At 36.0% G+C, this 16245-nt stretch overlaps 1 protein-coding gene across 1 annotated transcript in view; it reads right to left on the bottom strand.

Moving 5' to 3' along the window:
- Nucleotides 1–16245, bottom strand: part of PCDH15 (protocadherin related 15) — a 904849-nt gene that overhangs the window by 178722 nt on the left and 709882 nt on the right. Inside the window, exon 18 of the mRNA XM_081159054.1 lies at nt 12253–12385. Coding sequence (XP_081015180.1) covers nt 12253–12385 — 133 coding nt within the window. The remainder of the gene's footprint in view (nt 1–12252; nt 12386–16245) is intronic.

Raw genomic sequence — 16245 nt, 5'->3', positions numbered from 1 at the left:
TTTAATGTCTATCGTTTTTCCCATATCCCATCATGAACAAATCCTCAGTTTCTACCTACAAAATATAGCAAGATTGCAACCACCTCTCACCATTCCCAGAATACCAATCTAGGCCTTGTTTTGGCTACTAAAATAGCACCCTAACTAATTTCCATAATTTCTCACAGCCTCCAGCACAGGCTATTCTCAAGAGAATCCATAATGATTCTTTTAAATTTTAAGCCTCTGTTACTGCTCTACTCAGTCTTCCCTTACTACCTCATTTCACTTAGAGAAGTTATCTCCACACCTCCCACATTACTGGATGATTTCCTCCTGTTTCTTTACTGCAGTCCCACTAGCATTTTTTGTTCTTCCTTAAATATACTAGGCAGGCCTGAACTTCAGGGCCATTGCACTTGCACCTGAGAGAGACTTCCCCAGATACCCACATGGCTCATCCTCTCACCTTCTTCAACTCTTTGCCAATGTCACCCCAGTGAACTCGTCACTGAGCAAGCAAATTGCAATTCCCCATGCACTCTCTCCACTTTCCCCCCTGTATGTTTTCCACATAGAGTCCATCATCTTCCAAATTCTGGATAACTCACTGCTATATTATATATTATATGTCTTCTCCTCCTACTAGAATGCAAGCTCCATGAGGCAGATCTGTTGTCCACTTTGCTACAGATCTGCCTCAGTACTTACAGTTTGGGCCGCCCCCGCACTCCCTACAACTGAAAGGGTAAGTTCATTGTAATGAAGGAAAAACAGCGAAGCACGTTTGTCTTGTATTTTAATCAACTATATTTACAGTAAAAAAAAATTGATTTGGTCTTCCTCTTACGTACTCCATGTGTATCTCTCTGAATTCATTCTAATCTTAAGAGAGAAAAGAGTAAGGGGGTGTCTGTGTGTATGTGTGCGTGTGAATGTGTGTGTGTGTGTTTGTGTCTGTATCTTAGTTTTATTCTTCATCTTAAGAATAAATGTCTTATTTCAAAACATATTTTGAAGGGGCATTAGCAAGCATTTCATTAAGGCCAACTAACATTTCAGTTATCTTTATATGTAAATACTAGATTTGCTTTTTGCATTAATAAATGTTACACATGAGTGAAAATTGCCGAAACGAGTGGTTAAAGCTAATGCGGATTATGTGAATAAAGGATAAGAGCCAGAGAGTCCTTTGTCATTTGGAACGGTGCCCAAAGTTGATTCCACAAGAGTGTCAGTTCTACTTAATGATTCAGAATTTCTTATTGCCTGATACGAACTATAACATTAATTGAGTTCTGTCTGTAATATACTGTTAAGTTTGAACTTAAATGTAATATACTGTCAAGCACATGAAAGGAAAGTATTATTTGTTAGTATATATGCTTGTGTGTAGTAATACTTGGCCTGAAACACACTTTTCTAAGCAGTAGCAAGGTTGTGACAGAGAACACTAGCCCACTCTTTCCACTACCTATTGGTGATTCCCAGTTGTTACCAAAGATAATCTAATTATTATGGAAGGGATAGTTGGTTCTGGTCAGTTCATAACATTCAACACTTAGTAAAAAATTGAATAGATAAATCATTAACATTTTTAGAGTTAAATCTGTCTTTCTATAAGATGGCTCTTGCTCAATTTAAAATAAATTAAAGTGCATTTTTGTTTTGTTTTTCAGACCTATGAAGATCCAGTGACCTTGAAAGTCTACGCTTAAATTCTTGCACTTTAGTTCAACGGTTTCTCATGCCCTGCTTCAGGGTCAACATACTAGTCTATCTAATTAGTTTTCCCAGACATTGCCCATTAAAACCAAAGTTTCAAAATAATGGAGTCAGACAAACTGAACAAAGTAAGTATATAGCTAATGGCTTAAGAGTATTGAGAAGAAAAGACAAAAAAATCTACACTACCATTAAAAGATAGAATATAGACCTATGGACACAGACAATAGTGTGGTGAAGGCCTGGAGCTTAAAACAAAAACTTTTTTCTTCTTTTGTGGGAGTTAGACAAGTGTGAGTGGAAAAGATGACAAAATGAAGACTTTTTTCTTTATTTTCTTTTTAAAACCATTATGGGATTTTGTGAAGTCATGTAAAATAAGAAGTATTCAAAACTAGAACAAGAGACCCTGGATTCTTCAGTTTTCTTAAGTAATTATTTCAATGAAAATATTCTTTGTTTGATTTTTAATCTAAAATACATTGTATTTTTAGCTCCAAATCAATCAATCCTCGGTAGTTAAGTGTAGAGTCACCACAGGCACTTCCCAACAACAAGCGTATTCCTACTGTTTTCCCTAGACAAACAGCACCTATTGGCAGTTTTTTGAGTATACTTCAGTAACACAGTTTCTTTCTAGTTATCAAAAGCTCAGGGAAATAACAGCATTTGCAATAAACTCTAAGGTTTATTGCCAAGTTACTAAAGGTAATACTGGTTACTGCTATTAAAATACCAGGAGCTATCAAATAATTGCTCAAACATGTATTCCACATTCAAACCCATATTTCAAATTAGTCACTTCTTATTTAACTTTTAAGAAGAGCAGAATGATTTAATTTGGGTAAATAAAATTAAAAAATAAACAAGCAAACAAGAAACAACAAAAACTGTCTTTATCAAGCAGGTTTAGAAATTTTAAACTTTTCTTTGGGTCATACATAGTCTTCTAGCATGAAATAAATATATTTTTTTATTTTTTGCTATAGTTATAACTTTTATTTCAAAATCCTTTATAAAAAGGAGTCTGATGAAAGTAGGTCTCCACCATTTCCACAAAAATTGATTAAAAGAAACCAAGGTATGTCAGTTGGCTATCATCCAGAAAACTAGAAAGAATTCTCCAGGCCTTTAAGAAAAGACATGACAGAAATCAGGAGAGTAAAGATTAGAAATGGCACTAAACAGGAAATGAAGGTCATTTTGAATTGTTTTTTGCCCTAATCTCCAAAATATGACTTTACTACTCATACAATCCCCCATAAAATTCCATGAAAGATAAAGGCCTTATAGTCTACCATATTGTTCTGGTGACTACATGCCACTAAACCAGGGTTTCTCAATTTTGGCACCACTAAATCTTGGCTGGGTAATTCTGCATTGCTCTATCTCTCCCCTCCCCCCATATATTAGCTTAGAAAAGCATATCATTAAATCCCTGGTAAAAGCACACAAGTCTTGGAACAACAAACCTTATCTGAAGAAAATGCTAAAATAATTTTTCTTGAAATATGTCTTTCCACTTCTAAATATATGAAGGCAGTTTATTTTAAAATAAATTATGTTTTTGTTTTTGTTAGAATATATTGAGGTACTTATTACATTTCATCACTTGAGCATATTTTCATTCAGAAAACCCTCCATCCATCCATCCCCTTTTAATTCATCTTGAGGCTGCTTGACCCCAAGTCCTTACTTCCAATTTAATCAAGGACAAGATGGTTTTTATCATCTCTATGTTCTCATTACAGAGGCTGTATGACAGTAAAGTCCACACAGAGATGATCAATAGGACAAGGGGGATCATGCCAGAGACTGATGACACTCTTTGAAACCTTAGTTCTAGCCTTTCCTGAGATCAGATCCAGCTGACATTCACTAGATCTTTATTGATCACATGGTATATCCCAGGCATTGTTCCTGTTCCTCAAGATACAGTAGTGAATGAAGCAAAGTGTCTGTCATTGCACACCTAGTATAATATTTGGCACAGGGATAAGTAACATTACAAAAAGTAAATAAAAAGAGTGCCCATAGGGGGAAAGCAAACAAGGTAAAGCAGATATATACTGTGAGACATCACATTTTATTTTTTATACAGAAGGTGGTGAGGTGAGACCCTTTGGCTAAGGGAAGAGCAAAAAGAAACCCACAGGAGGGAAGATGTAAGTCACGCGAATGAATGTCTGGGAAAGGAGCATTTCAGGCAGTAGAAGCACAAGTGAAAGGGTCCCAAGGCAGAAACTGCTCCATATGCAAAAACAGTGTCCCTTAGGGTCATGGGGTCGGAATAGAAACACTGAGAGGGTAAGTAGCTGGACTGGTTTATGGAATGAAGGGCATTTTTGTTGTTGTTCCTGCCGTGTATTTTAATTTAGAGAGATCACAGAAGATTTTCATGCTGATGCGAATGATCACACAGAGCAAGAGAGCTCATGATGCAGAAAGGTGAAACGGCGAATCTGGAGCAATGCGCTGGAGAAGCCAGAGTGGACAGGACCTAGGATGGGTGCAAAGCACCCCCGCTTAAAAGGTGCTGTGTTTTCACTGTGCAGTGGGCCTTGCAAACTATTAGAGATCCCGAGTGCCATTCAAAGCGTGGTCCATGGAACAGTGTCATTCTGCGAAGTGGTTATTATCAATCGTAATGATATAAGAAATTGAGACTCAGATTCTCTAGAGTAAAATTTAGAGTAGTTCAGAAAACTTTAATTTGACAGAGTGATTTTATATCTGTAAAAAATGGGACTCTATTCTTTGTCTTTTGTATTTCATTTTTCTAGTAATTCATTTAAGTGCTTCCTTCATTACAGGGGCTTGAGAAGTAGATTTAGTATAAAAATAGAGGAAACAGTTTAGATATGAGCAAGGAGTGTGAACTTTTAATCACAGAATTAAAAACAAAATATATGAATAAAGGTGCAAGGAGGTTGGCAGATGTAGTGATGGAAGGCTGTAAATGTCTCCATCCCAGGGTTTGATGACCAAAGGGAGCAGGAGGTGTGACAAGAAAGCTATTCTCCTTGGCGGTGAATCTCTGCCTCTAGGCTGGGTACGAACCACAAATCCTTGTCTGTGTCCACCTGTCCAAGCAGCCGCAGCACCTCTGCTTTGTGCTCAGTACTATCAGAAGAGGCTCTTGCATCTTACTAATTTGTTTTAAGGTTCTTTATTATTTTCAAAGGAACTTGAGGATGTGGCTTTATTTCTGGCACCATATCAGGTTTTATAAGCTGCCAGTCCTCTCTGAGTGGAAAATAAGATTATTTTCACCCATTTCCTATGTGTCCTACTTCCTGTTAAAGTGTAAATCAGGCAGAAGTGAAGTCTAACTCTATTAAAATATGCATTTGAGTTATAGCCTACAGCTGTTCTGGGGTAAAATTTCATATATATATATAATCACATTTACTTCCTTCTTAAGGAAGGAAGGATCAAGGAAAAGATGATTTAGGAGATAACTGTCTTAAATGTATCAGACTAAGTAAGGACTCTCCTTTCCCTAACCTCCCTGACACTCCTCTGCTTTTATTCCTGTGAGCATATTGTAGTGTACGGAAGATTTACATGGGGCTACATTATCCATGGGGAAGAGGGGGGTACACATATGAATAGAAAATACATAAAACATATGTTTTCCTCACTTTGGACAGCTTTATATTCCTAGGGATGAAAAATCATCTCCAGATAATGTGCATCCCTTAGTGTCAAGGGCACCAAAATTGTTTTTGGAAACTAGACATAACAGAACATCTGCTTTAAAGGAGAAAAATTTATACTACAAATTTGATTTAATTTTTGCAATAAGCAGATGCTTGGCATTGTGAGACATCTCTCTCAAATTATCTATCTATCTATGTATCTATCTATCATCTATCATCTATCTATCATCTATAATCTATCATCTATCTATCATCTATCATCATCTATCGTCTATCATCTACCTACCTACCTATCTATCTGTCTATCCATCCTTCATACAAAATAGAAATTATACTTTGGAACCAGGTAACCTATCAGTGCTCAGTATATTTTATTTCCACTTTCTTATGCATACTCACAGTGATATTTTTCTTTCAATATCATGCTACCAATGAAAGAACCACCTGAAGCCTAGTGCAAGGAAGGATGAGAAAATGTATTTTCCTCTTCATAAACTGAGAATGAAAAGGAAAACAAATGGCTCCCATTTCTCACACTAATCAAAGTCAGGGTAACCTACTAAATAGAGTAAGTGACATATTATGAAATTAAAGGGGAAATTGTCATCTTTTTGTACAACCTGCAGTGTTAATCTATGCAGTAACACATTAAAGAACCAGAGTGCCTGAGGAAAAGCTTCTTTACCGGCAGAAGGGCAAATCTCCAAGAAACATATCCAAAGTGATCCCCTCAATATAAATGACACTGCAAATTCTACAGCATGGGGCAATCTGGACCTGCACCAGCTGCAAATTTTTCAGGAATCATAAAATCCTATTATCATCTTCATTCTATTTTACATGAAACATTGATGAAAGAAAGAAAGGAAAGAGGAAGGAAGGAAGGAAGGAAGGAAGGAAGGAAGGAAGGAAGGAAGGAAGGAAGGAAGGAAGGAAGGAAGGAAGGGAGGGAGGGACTCTCCAAACTTTTAGAACAGTTGAAAGATGTCAGAGAAACAAATTAGCAGCTAAGACAGGACCTGCTAATTTCATTCACACTGTTCTGGAAACAGATCAATTCTGTAGTGAGATCAAGGCAGCAGAAATTTTTCTTCAGGACTAAAAATAATAATTCACTGAGGCATACAGTTTAAACTCTATAGCGTTTGAAACCATAAAAAATGAGAATCGATAAAGACAAAAATAAAATGCATGTTTGCAAGCTGACCAAAGCAGTCTTGTGCTTACACTCACGTAGTTTCATTAGTAATATTCATGATTTTTTTCTCAGGTAACCAGAGGTGGCAACGTTCAACTTTTTGGTCTGTTTCTCAGCATTTCCTCTTTTCTCCTGCTATTTGTGTCTGAGCTGCTTTATGTTCTCTTGCTGTTTGCAAGAGACTAGAAATAAAAATAACCACCATAAATTAATCACCTTCTTTTTCACTTCAGCCACTGAACTATGCAAATTACATACTATCTCATTTACTCTCTGCTTCTCTATTCCAAATAAAAATCTCCCTCCTCTTTCCCCAAGCTCTTAAAATTCTGCTTTCTGGTATATACCAAAGGATAAGTTAGTCCCCATTTTTTATTTAACAAATACTTATTATAAATATATTGACCCAAATATTTATATACACACATGGTATCTTGATTACTAATGTTGCTTTTGTTTTTAGCTAGCTAATGTAAGACCCATCTCATATAAAAAAGTATTTTGACACAGTTTATATAAAAATGATCCCTTCATTCAATTTAATATATTAAACTAATGCTAGGTCTTAGGGCTATAAAGATATGTTTTATATCTTTACTATTTTAGAGATGACTTTATTTAAACATAATGGATGATATTTTTGTGTGGTTTTTTCTTTGTTTGCTCTTGAATGACACTCATGTTATGCTGCAGGGGTCAGCAAATTTTTTTCTATAAAAAATTAGTAAAAATTTAGGCTATTTATGGTAGCTGGATATTATTCTTTATTTCTTTTTTGTTATTTTATTTTATTTTTATTTGTTCATATCTTATTAGCAAACCTTTAAAAATGTAAAAACTATTCTTAGTTTACCAGCAATATGAATAGGCCATTTTGCCCATGGGCTATAGTTTGTCAACCTGTGCTATATTATAGCTATTCTTTAATTAAAAACAAACAAACAAACAAAAAACCACAAACACACCAAAAAAACCACACTGACATTATTTAAAGTAAATTATTATTTCCACAAAAAATAAGTTCATATTTCAATGAAATAGAATGGTAGCAAGAATAGAGCATGAGGAGGAACCTTTCAAATCAAGAAACACTTGCCAGCACCTATTTTTCCCCTAATCCCAAATGAACCCTAAAGGAACAGACTATGTGCAAGGAGGATCATACCTATACTCTATTCCCATTTGTGTGTTTGTTTCCATTTTGCAAAGCTTGGTTGAATTTTCTTTTGGGATGATCTCACCAGCAATAGTTGAATAGATCATTTGATTCAAAACTTGTTCATAACTAAGATTTGTTCTTCACAGTTAGGCATAATTCTACTGCTGATAACTGGATATTTTGACTATTTGCTGTAGTGTGAAAAAAATTTAAGTATTCTATACCGAATAAGCCATGTTAGAAACAATGTCTAGGTCTCGAGAATAATGCACTTTATTTTAATGCAGAAAAGTATAACAATTAGGAGTCTAGGAATGAAGTGAGGCAGGGCCAGAGTTGATTGTTTTAAATGCTAAACAATAGAGAACTGCACTTCCATAAAAATCTCCTAAATATTTCTTTCTTTTGTGCTTTCATTGTAAGTACAAATATTTGGACCTGAATTATTCTACACTTAGTTTGAAAAAATAGGTATATTAAATATATTAAAATATATTATATATATATTGGCAGTCTCTTTCTAGGAAAAATAAGACATGCCTTGCTGCCCTACTAACATCAGATTTTGCCATGTGACTTGTGGAAACATTTGTCTTGATGGAGATTATATGACCCATTAATTCAGGGGTAGCCATGTGTTGCTTTGGCCAATTGGGGGGAAAATGTGGGTAGGAATATGCATTGTTTCTGGGTAACAGCGATGAACTAGGTTTTATTTTGTTTTGTTTTGGTTTGTTGCTCACAGAATACACTGTCCTCAGTCAAGGGATCAGCACAGTTCTAGATAGAGGCTGTTTCATCAGCCTGGGCTGTGGAGCTAAGAGTACCAACTTGTGATGGGTGTTGAATGTGAAACTGGGCAACAAAAACCTAGCTATCCTAACTAATTTACAATTTGGCACTTAAGAGCGCAGTGTGCCATAACAAACAACCCCAAAATAAGTAGCACTGGCTTGGAGAGCATAAAGGGTGGTGAGGAAATGGTTATGGAATGCTGTAAGGATGGAAAACCATGACAGGCAGGGATGAACCATTTAGCCAACCTGTTGTGTGCAATGATTTAAAAGAGAAACAATGTGCCAAAAGAACTCCTAGGTCTTTGACATCAGACGTAGCCATGTGATTACTGTGGGCTTCCTGTGAAGGGAGCATATATCCCTACTCTGATCAACCCAGGAGCAGTCTTGTGACTTGGTTTGGTGGTTGAAATGTAAGCTGAAGGGTCCTGTGTCACTTCTGGAGAAGCAGTGAGAGCCAGTTTATGGTTTATTATGCCTTGCTTTTCGCTCTGTCAGAAGAGCAACACTGTCCCAGAAGAGGCTGCTCCATCATTCTGAAGTGGAGTGAAAATGAAGAAAAGGGCTGGAACTGAGCCTCGATGGACATAGTGTAAGAAGTAAATCTTTCAGTTATAAATAATTGCATTCTGAATTTAGGTGTGTCTGCAAATATAACCTAGCTATATTTACCAATACAATAAGTAAGTAATTTAAACAGTGCCTGACTCATCACGTGCCACTTGTGTTAAATACTATTATTATATGAGGATGTTGGTGATCAAACAACATTTCACGTGTCAGAAAGGAGGATTATGCTAATGCTGTGGGGGTGGGTCAAACATCAGTGGGAATATGAGTCATATATAAAGGTAATTAGGAAGAAAATGATCTTGTGAGGACAAAAGAAAGCTGAAACATTATATTTGGGTAAAACTCACAGTCCTATTTGGTAGCATTGGCTCATCTTTAGATTGATGAAAGTAGATCACAGTTTCAGAGGGACAAAGAGGGAGAAAGCTGTTGGACTTAACTCATGTTAATAATTCAATACTTGGGGAAACTGACTGCATATCCATTGGTGTGCTGGTAAAAGTTTAACCACCGGCTCTGGAGTGGAGGATGCTGATTTGTTGCGTTTGTCCATTTCTGTGACATAAAGGCAGCCACCACAGCCGATTTCAAGCTAACAATGAGACATAAGAGTTGGGGAGAGATGCACACGACTGGCTCTCATGATCCCAGCGCACAGTCTGGCTCCAGCACAGCATTCTAACAGGTTTCACTGGCAGGTCAGAAAGATAAAGTGCTGGCAGAAAAAAATCTCACCTAATACCCTAATCAGCATAAGAAATATGAAGAAGAGCTCTGGTCAAAACTCTCCTCTACTGAACACTAACAAAACAGCAGCCAGGCAAAACAGCCCACTACACGGAGGAAAAATACAGCCTCCAAAACAACTTTTAGATAAAATGCAAAGAAAATTCTTAAAAGGGGAAGGGGAGAAACATGGATTGTTGTCTAGAAAGAAACCACTGATTTTAGCCAAAACTGATTATTTTGAAGTCAATAGGCTCTTATCTTCCTCACAAAAAATTCACCGAAAGTTCTGTTTTTCTAAATTGAGCAGTGACTCAGCAGGGGGTAGAACTATGTGTGGGGACGTGACTAGGAGGACCTCTACTGCACTCTGTGATTAGAAGTCTTTGGAAGAGTAATTTGATGGAAGCTTTTTGAGTTTAAGGTCACTGGTTTAAATTTAATCTCAGTTGATCATGGGCCAAAGTGGATGGCTGGTGGCCTATGAAAAATGCCTTGATGGTGTCACCTTAGTTCTTTCTAATAGAGACTGCCACTGCAATTGGCATCCTTTCTTCCGCTTCTACCAGAAGCACAAAGGGTGAATAGAAATGTCACTGCAACCATTTTCCCAGCTTTTGTACTAGAGAAATTTGAGATATGAAAAAGGCCAATTCCTTTCATCTTTAACTCTCAAGTAGAATTATTCCCCTATAATGTGATTCCAAAATCTCTCTGAATGTATTGAAATGGAACCTGAGCCATCTCACAAGTAAAACTATGTCTTACCTTACGGAAAGTTAAATTACATATAGGCGCATTCTTAAGGAATATTTAAATATAAAACATTTAAAAGTTCTTGGCCTGATTCTAAAAACCCCAATAGTTATTATTCTTTACTTTGTGTTTAAATAATTAAGTCCTCATGTATTTAAATAAAATAACTTCATTAAATACACTTGTCTTTATATTTGGTTTTTCATATTTTATCATTTTAATGATTTAACTAGCTGCTTTCCCCTTCTTAAAAGAAACTGCAGTGCTTTTCCTTCTATTTTGTCCATTAAAATACCCCAAATGTCCTTATTACTACTACTAATTATATATATATAATTTTATATAATTTTGTTTCCCATGTGTTTTAATAGCAAATGAATAACAAAAGCTAAATCTCACTAGATACCTGGAGAAAAGAGACAAAATAGATACTAGAACAGAGGCACAGAAAAGTATTTGGTAATGCCAATCAAATTCTTAGCAGCCTCAAATAATAAGTGGGATATAAAGGAATGAGTTTTATTTTGGAAATGGCGAGAATTCAACCAACTGTTCTTAGGCTTCATTTACTTTCTATGGGGTTCACTTTCCACATCTGGATGATGAGGTTGCTGTGTTTCATTATTTTTACATCCTTTCCAATACAAACATCCTATAGAATCTTCGCTTTTACATCATCATGGTTTGAGTGAAACGATGTCAGTATTCAAATGACATTTGAGAAAGATGTAGCTATGCCTTATGTCAACTTCTGTGATTGTAAACATTGATACAGTACTGGGATTTTCCTAAATCATCCCATTGAAAGCTCTCCTACCTTCAAGGTCAGCTTCCTGAATTTTCACATCAACTACTCCTGTCATTCCCACGTGACAGCAGAGGAAGATAAATTCTCTGTTCTCTGAGTAAAGTAGTATGTCATGCCATGGCCGTTACGATTTTTACAGCAAGTGACAGCTACCCACACCATACGTAGTCCAACTTGAAACTGTCGATTTAGTTGAAGATACAGCTTTCTCTGGCCAAATGTGCTTTAGTCGGGCAAATATAAATAGTGAAAACCAAGCTATCATCCTGCAAGTAATCCATATGCCCATGAATCTGAAGCTGCAAATGAAAATATCAGCTAAACCTACCCCCTTCATCTAAACGAATAAACCGAGGCCTAGCAATTATAAGATTTGCCCGTGGCCATACAATGAAGTTGGCCTGAGAATTAGAATGTCTGCTATCAGCCTGTGTATCTAAAGTTATTTTCTCTGTATAACACTGAGGCAAAAATAAATCCTGCTAGGGCAAAGGAAGCCAGGACAGAAAATAATAGTCAGCTGCAGACTCTGTGGATGCAAAGTACAAAATATTCAAGTGCATGTTTCCACTCCCTTCATTTTCTCTTGTAATGATTGCAGCTAATCCCTGCCAGCTCACATTAGTTCTTCAATTGTGGCAATCAATAGAATAGATTAGCTGTGGAAACCCTCCATCCATATTACCCCTGCCTTCCTTTCCAGATGGAATTTTTATTCACTAGAGTGTATGTGAGCGCCACCCCCCCCCCCCCGCCTGCCCTCTGGGCACAAATATAAGCCCATTAGTCTTCAAGGTTGTCTCTATAGAATACACACACACACACACACACACACACACACACACACACACACACACTGAGGAGCATACCTGTAGATTTAATAAAACAGCACCAATCCTCATGGCTTCACTGACTTCAAGGCTGTACATCAGCTGTGGGAAGCGGGGAGGGCTCTGATTGTTTGGAGGGAGCACTTCAATGTACACGGTGCAGATGGAGTGCCTGCAGAGAGAGAGAAGCCAGCAAGATGGTAAAAATCAACATTTCTAATGACAGACGACATGCGGCATTCTGTTGTTGGGCTTCCAGGAGAGGAAATGTTGAGTTATTTTAGAAAATAATAAATATAATTCAGAACCCAAGGACAGGAAAATAAAAGCTATTGCTAAAATATAAAGTTTTTATGAAAGTATCTTATTAAGAGAAAAGGAAATGCCTCAGGTACTGATTTTTCCTACTTATATTAATAGTGTGAATTAAAAAGAAGTAGTTGCCTAAATGAGGCTAATAAATGAACTTGCCTTAACCTCTGATTTTGTTTTGTAATGCCTCTTTAATAACAAAAAGCATTCTGTAAATAACCTGCTAATATGAGCTGTCCTTGGGGCTCTCTTCCTATTAAACCAGCACAAGAAGTATTGATTAAAATAACACACAAAACAAAACACGGGCTGTGTTTTATTAGTTCTGTTACTGACATCAATGGCTTAATGTAAGTGCATGTCAAGAGTCAGGATCATACAGCAATCATTGTGGAAAATAGATGCAAACAAAAATAATGTGCTTTTAATCTCCTTTAATGAGTAACAATATGAAAAGGTAGAAATCAGATTTCATTAAAAGCTCCCATTGATAGGGAATTTTTTAAAGGATAAGAAAATAATTATTAGAAGAACAAAAAATTTAAATTGACATATTCAATACTTTTAACAATCCTGAAGTTCTTTACACAACAAGAATTAAAGAAGCAACATGTTCAAGGTTTGTACAGATGAAACAATGGCTAAAATTCATTAATAACGAGACCTGGCAATTTACAAAGTTAGCCTTCTATCTTGAAGAATACCGTTACTGACTGAGTTGGATGCTTTAACTTTATTTCAACAAAATTATGACTTTTATTCAAAACACATATATTATAATTTCTATTTGGGGGTTAGAATTTTCTTAAATTAGCTCAAAGTTCTTTTTATTAACTGCTTCAAATAAAAGACATGGTCACCAAAAATATTTTTCTGAGATTATTATAATAAAATAATCTACTTTTTAAAAAGCTGGTAAGATTAATACAGATCATAGGCACTAAATATGGTGCTTTTTTTATCGCCTGTAATATGCCTGAGTCCAAATTGTTTCTAAACATGTCTTTAGTAGATTAGATACATATAGAACATTAAACACTTTTGAAAAGCTGCAGTGACTTTAAAAAGTCTTATGCTTATTGCAGCATAGTTCTAAAGTAATCACATTTTAAATTAAAATCTTTTGAATTTCTATAATCAGTTAAAATACCTGTGTTATTCCTTGCCTCTGATTTTATCACTTTATTATTAAACGTTGCCAATAGAATTAATCAAATTCTAATTTCTTTTCATTTCAAAATATTTTTAACAACCAAGCCCTTAAAATGAGAATAATAATATCTAAGGTTAGCATAAGGATTAAATAAGATTACATACTGATACTTGTGTGTGCACTTGTGTGTATGCATGTGTGTGTTTACATATGTATAACTGCATACATGTAAAAACATATTTATCTGTTACTATTGATAGTTTTTAAAAATATATATTACAATTGATTTCAGAGAGAGGAAGGGAGAGGGGGAGAGAGAGATAGAAACATCAATGCTGAGAGAGTCATTGATCAGCTGCCTCCTGCATGGTCCCTACTGGGGATCGAGCCTGCAACCCGGGTATGTGCCCTGACCAGGAATCGAACCGTGACCCCCTGGTTCATAGGCCGATGCTCAACTGCTGAGCCATGTAGGTTGGGCACTATTGATAATTTTTCAAAACAAGCTTTCAAACTCTATTCTAAGGAATGGGGTACATAAGCTTTCACTTACCTAAGGCATCATATCTCTTATCATACTTTAGGCATTTTAATTGCATCCTTTCACCTTTCTAAGCTAAATGCCTCACGCTTCCCCAGAGTAGAACATGATGGGTTTTAGGGTTTGGACATACTGAATAAGAATCTGTTGGTGTGGGACATAAGAATCTACATTTTCCATAGATATTCAAGGCTTTACAGACACACAGTCAGATTTGAAGACCACTGACCCAGAAGCTTTTGGCAATTAAAACTTGCAGGCTCAGCTGCTTTTTAAATGAGTAGCCCAAGGGATCTTTCTACAAACTGACCCTGAGCTCTCCTCAAAAAACCTGTAGGTGAGAGATTCTCTCACTGATTAACATTTTATTTTCACCTAGAACACACTTGTACTCCAAATTCAAAGCAAAAAGTTAGATCCTTCCTGCTTTTGACAATCTTTAAAGTTTCACCTTACTGGTCTGGAATACTTTATAAAAACCTTCACCAGAATATGAGTTTCTTTCCACTTGTGAAAGTATCTCTTACACTAAACTTCCTATACTCTGTGTATTTCCTTATTTTCCCCCTTTGACTATTTCCCATTGGAGGGCTGAACTGTTTAGATCCATAACAGTACAAGGACCTCTAACTCAGATGAGGCATGTGTACTTGCCCCAGAGAAGGAACTTAATAACGCAAAATAAAAAGGACCTTAGACCCCAAAGCAGGACACAGAGAACCGCTGTGGTCCACTTTGACCACCTCCTTCATCAGCCTTTCTTCCTTTGCTTCCACTCCTCCTTCCCACAAGAACTCAAATGGTAGAAGCACTAATTATGCATCTACCCCCTTAGACTGGGACCTTAGAGTTACCTGAGAAAGATATTTCAAAATCTTGCATTTTTCAAGATCTTGCATCTTTCATCTTAGAAATCCCAGCACTTCCCTACAATGTGTTTGAATAAGCACCAACCTGTTTGAGGGCTATTGCTTTTTAAAATGCTACCTCTTTTTTATCCCTGATGTCAGCACAGTGTCAGAGTTAGCTTTGTTAAAACCAAATACCAACAGGATTAACAATGAAATGGTATCAATGATGCTGTAATATACATAGTAACTCAATGGCATCAGCTAAATACATAATAAAACGGGACAGTCACTAGAAATATAACATTTTATGTGAACATTTATGTGTACTTTTTATAGCTAGTGTTAAATGCATAAAACTGAGCATCTGTATAATACAAATTTTATTTTTATGATGTAGCCAATATAACATCAATAAATATCTACTTCTACAAATGAAAATTGTACAGCTTTTCTTTCTTATTTGGTAATGAAGGTCAAAATAGGACAGGTGATTTATTTTCTCAGATAATCTTATGATTTTGAAAGGCCCTTGAAACCCACTAATTTAACATGCTCACTTTACAAAAGATGACTAGAAAATAAAAAAAAAGATTAAGGGACTGAATCAAGGTTATAAAGTTAATTAGCAACAGCAGATAAACTGAAAGGCAAGGCTTCTGAATTCAAAATCTGCCTGTGCTTTCTGCACACGTTTCTTAAGAACAAATCTGGGGAGTCATTTGGAGAATTTTTACTTATCTGATGAGTGTTTCTGTGTGTGAGTACAGAACATCTTCAGTTTGTAATGACAGATGTTATTGTGCTGGAATTTTCATGAATTATTTCAAGGGTTGCTAATTATTTAGATCATAATGAAAATTCCTCCATAGCACTATTCTTTCTAAGACCAAATAAACTATGAAGAAAGAGGGAGTTGGGGAGGTAGACTTAAGATGCAAATGGTATAATTTAAACTGATAAAAAGTCCATTTTTTTGATATGACAATAATACTCAGTAGTAATGAGATGCATGTAGAGGACTGTAAAATCTACATTGTAATTTTCTATTATATGTGTCAACATATCCTACAAGGTATTTAGTTGTAACTCTACATTTCTACTTTGCTTCTAAAATATAAACAAGAGTTTATAGTGTTTTCTCTAGTAGAGAGAAACACTTTTTCTCCCAGCAATAT

This window comes from Miniopterus schreibersii (assembly GCF_964146895.1).
Source record: "Miniopterus schreibersii genome assembly, chromosome: 14".
In the NCBI taxonomy this organism is placed as follows: Eukaryota; Metazoa; Chordata; class Mammalia; order Chiroptera; family Miniopteridae; genus Miniopterus; species Miniopterus schreibersii.
This window is presented reverse-complemented; position numbering and strand designations above follow the sequence as displayed.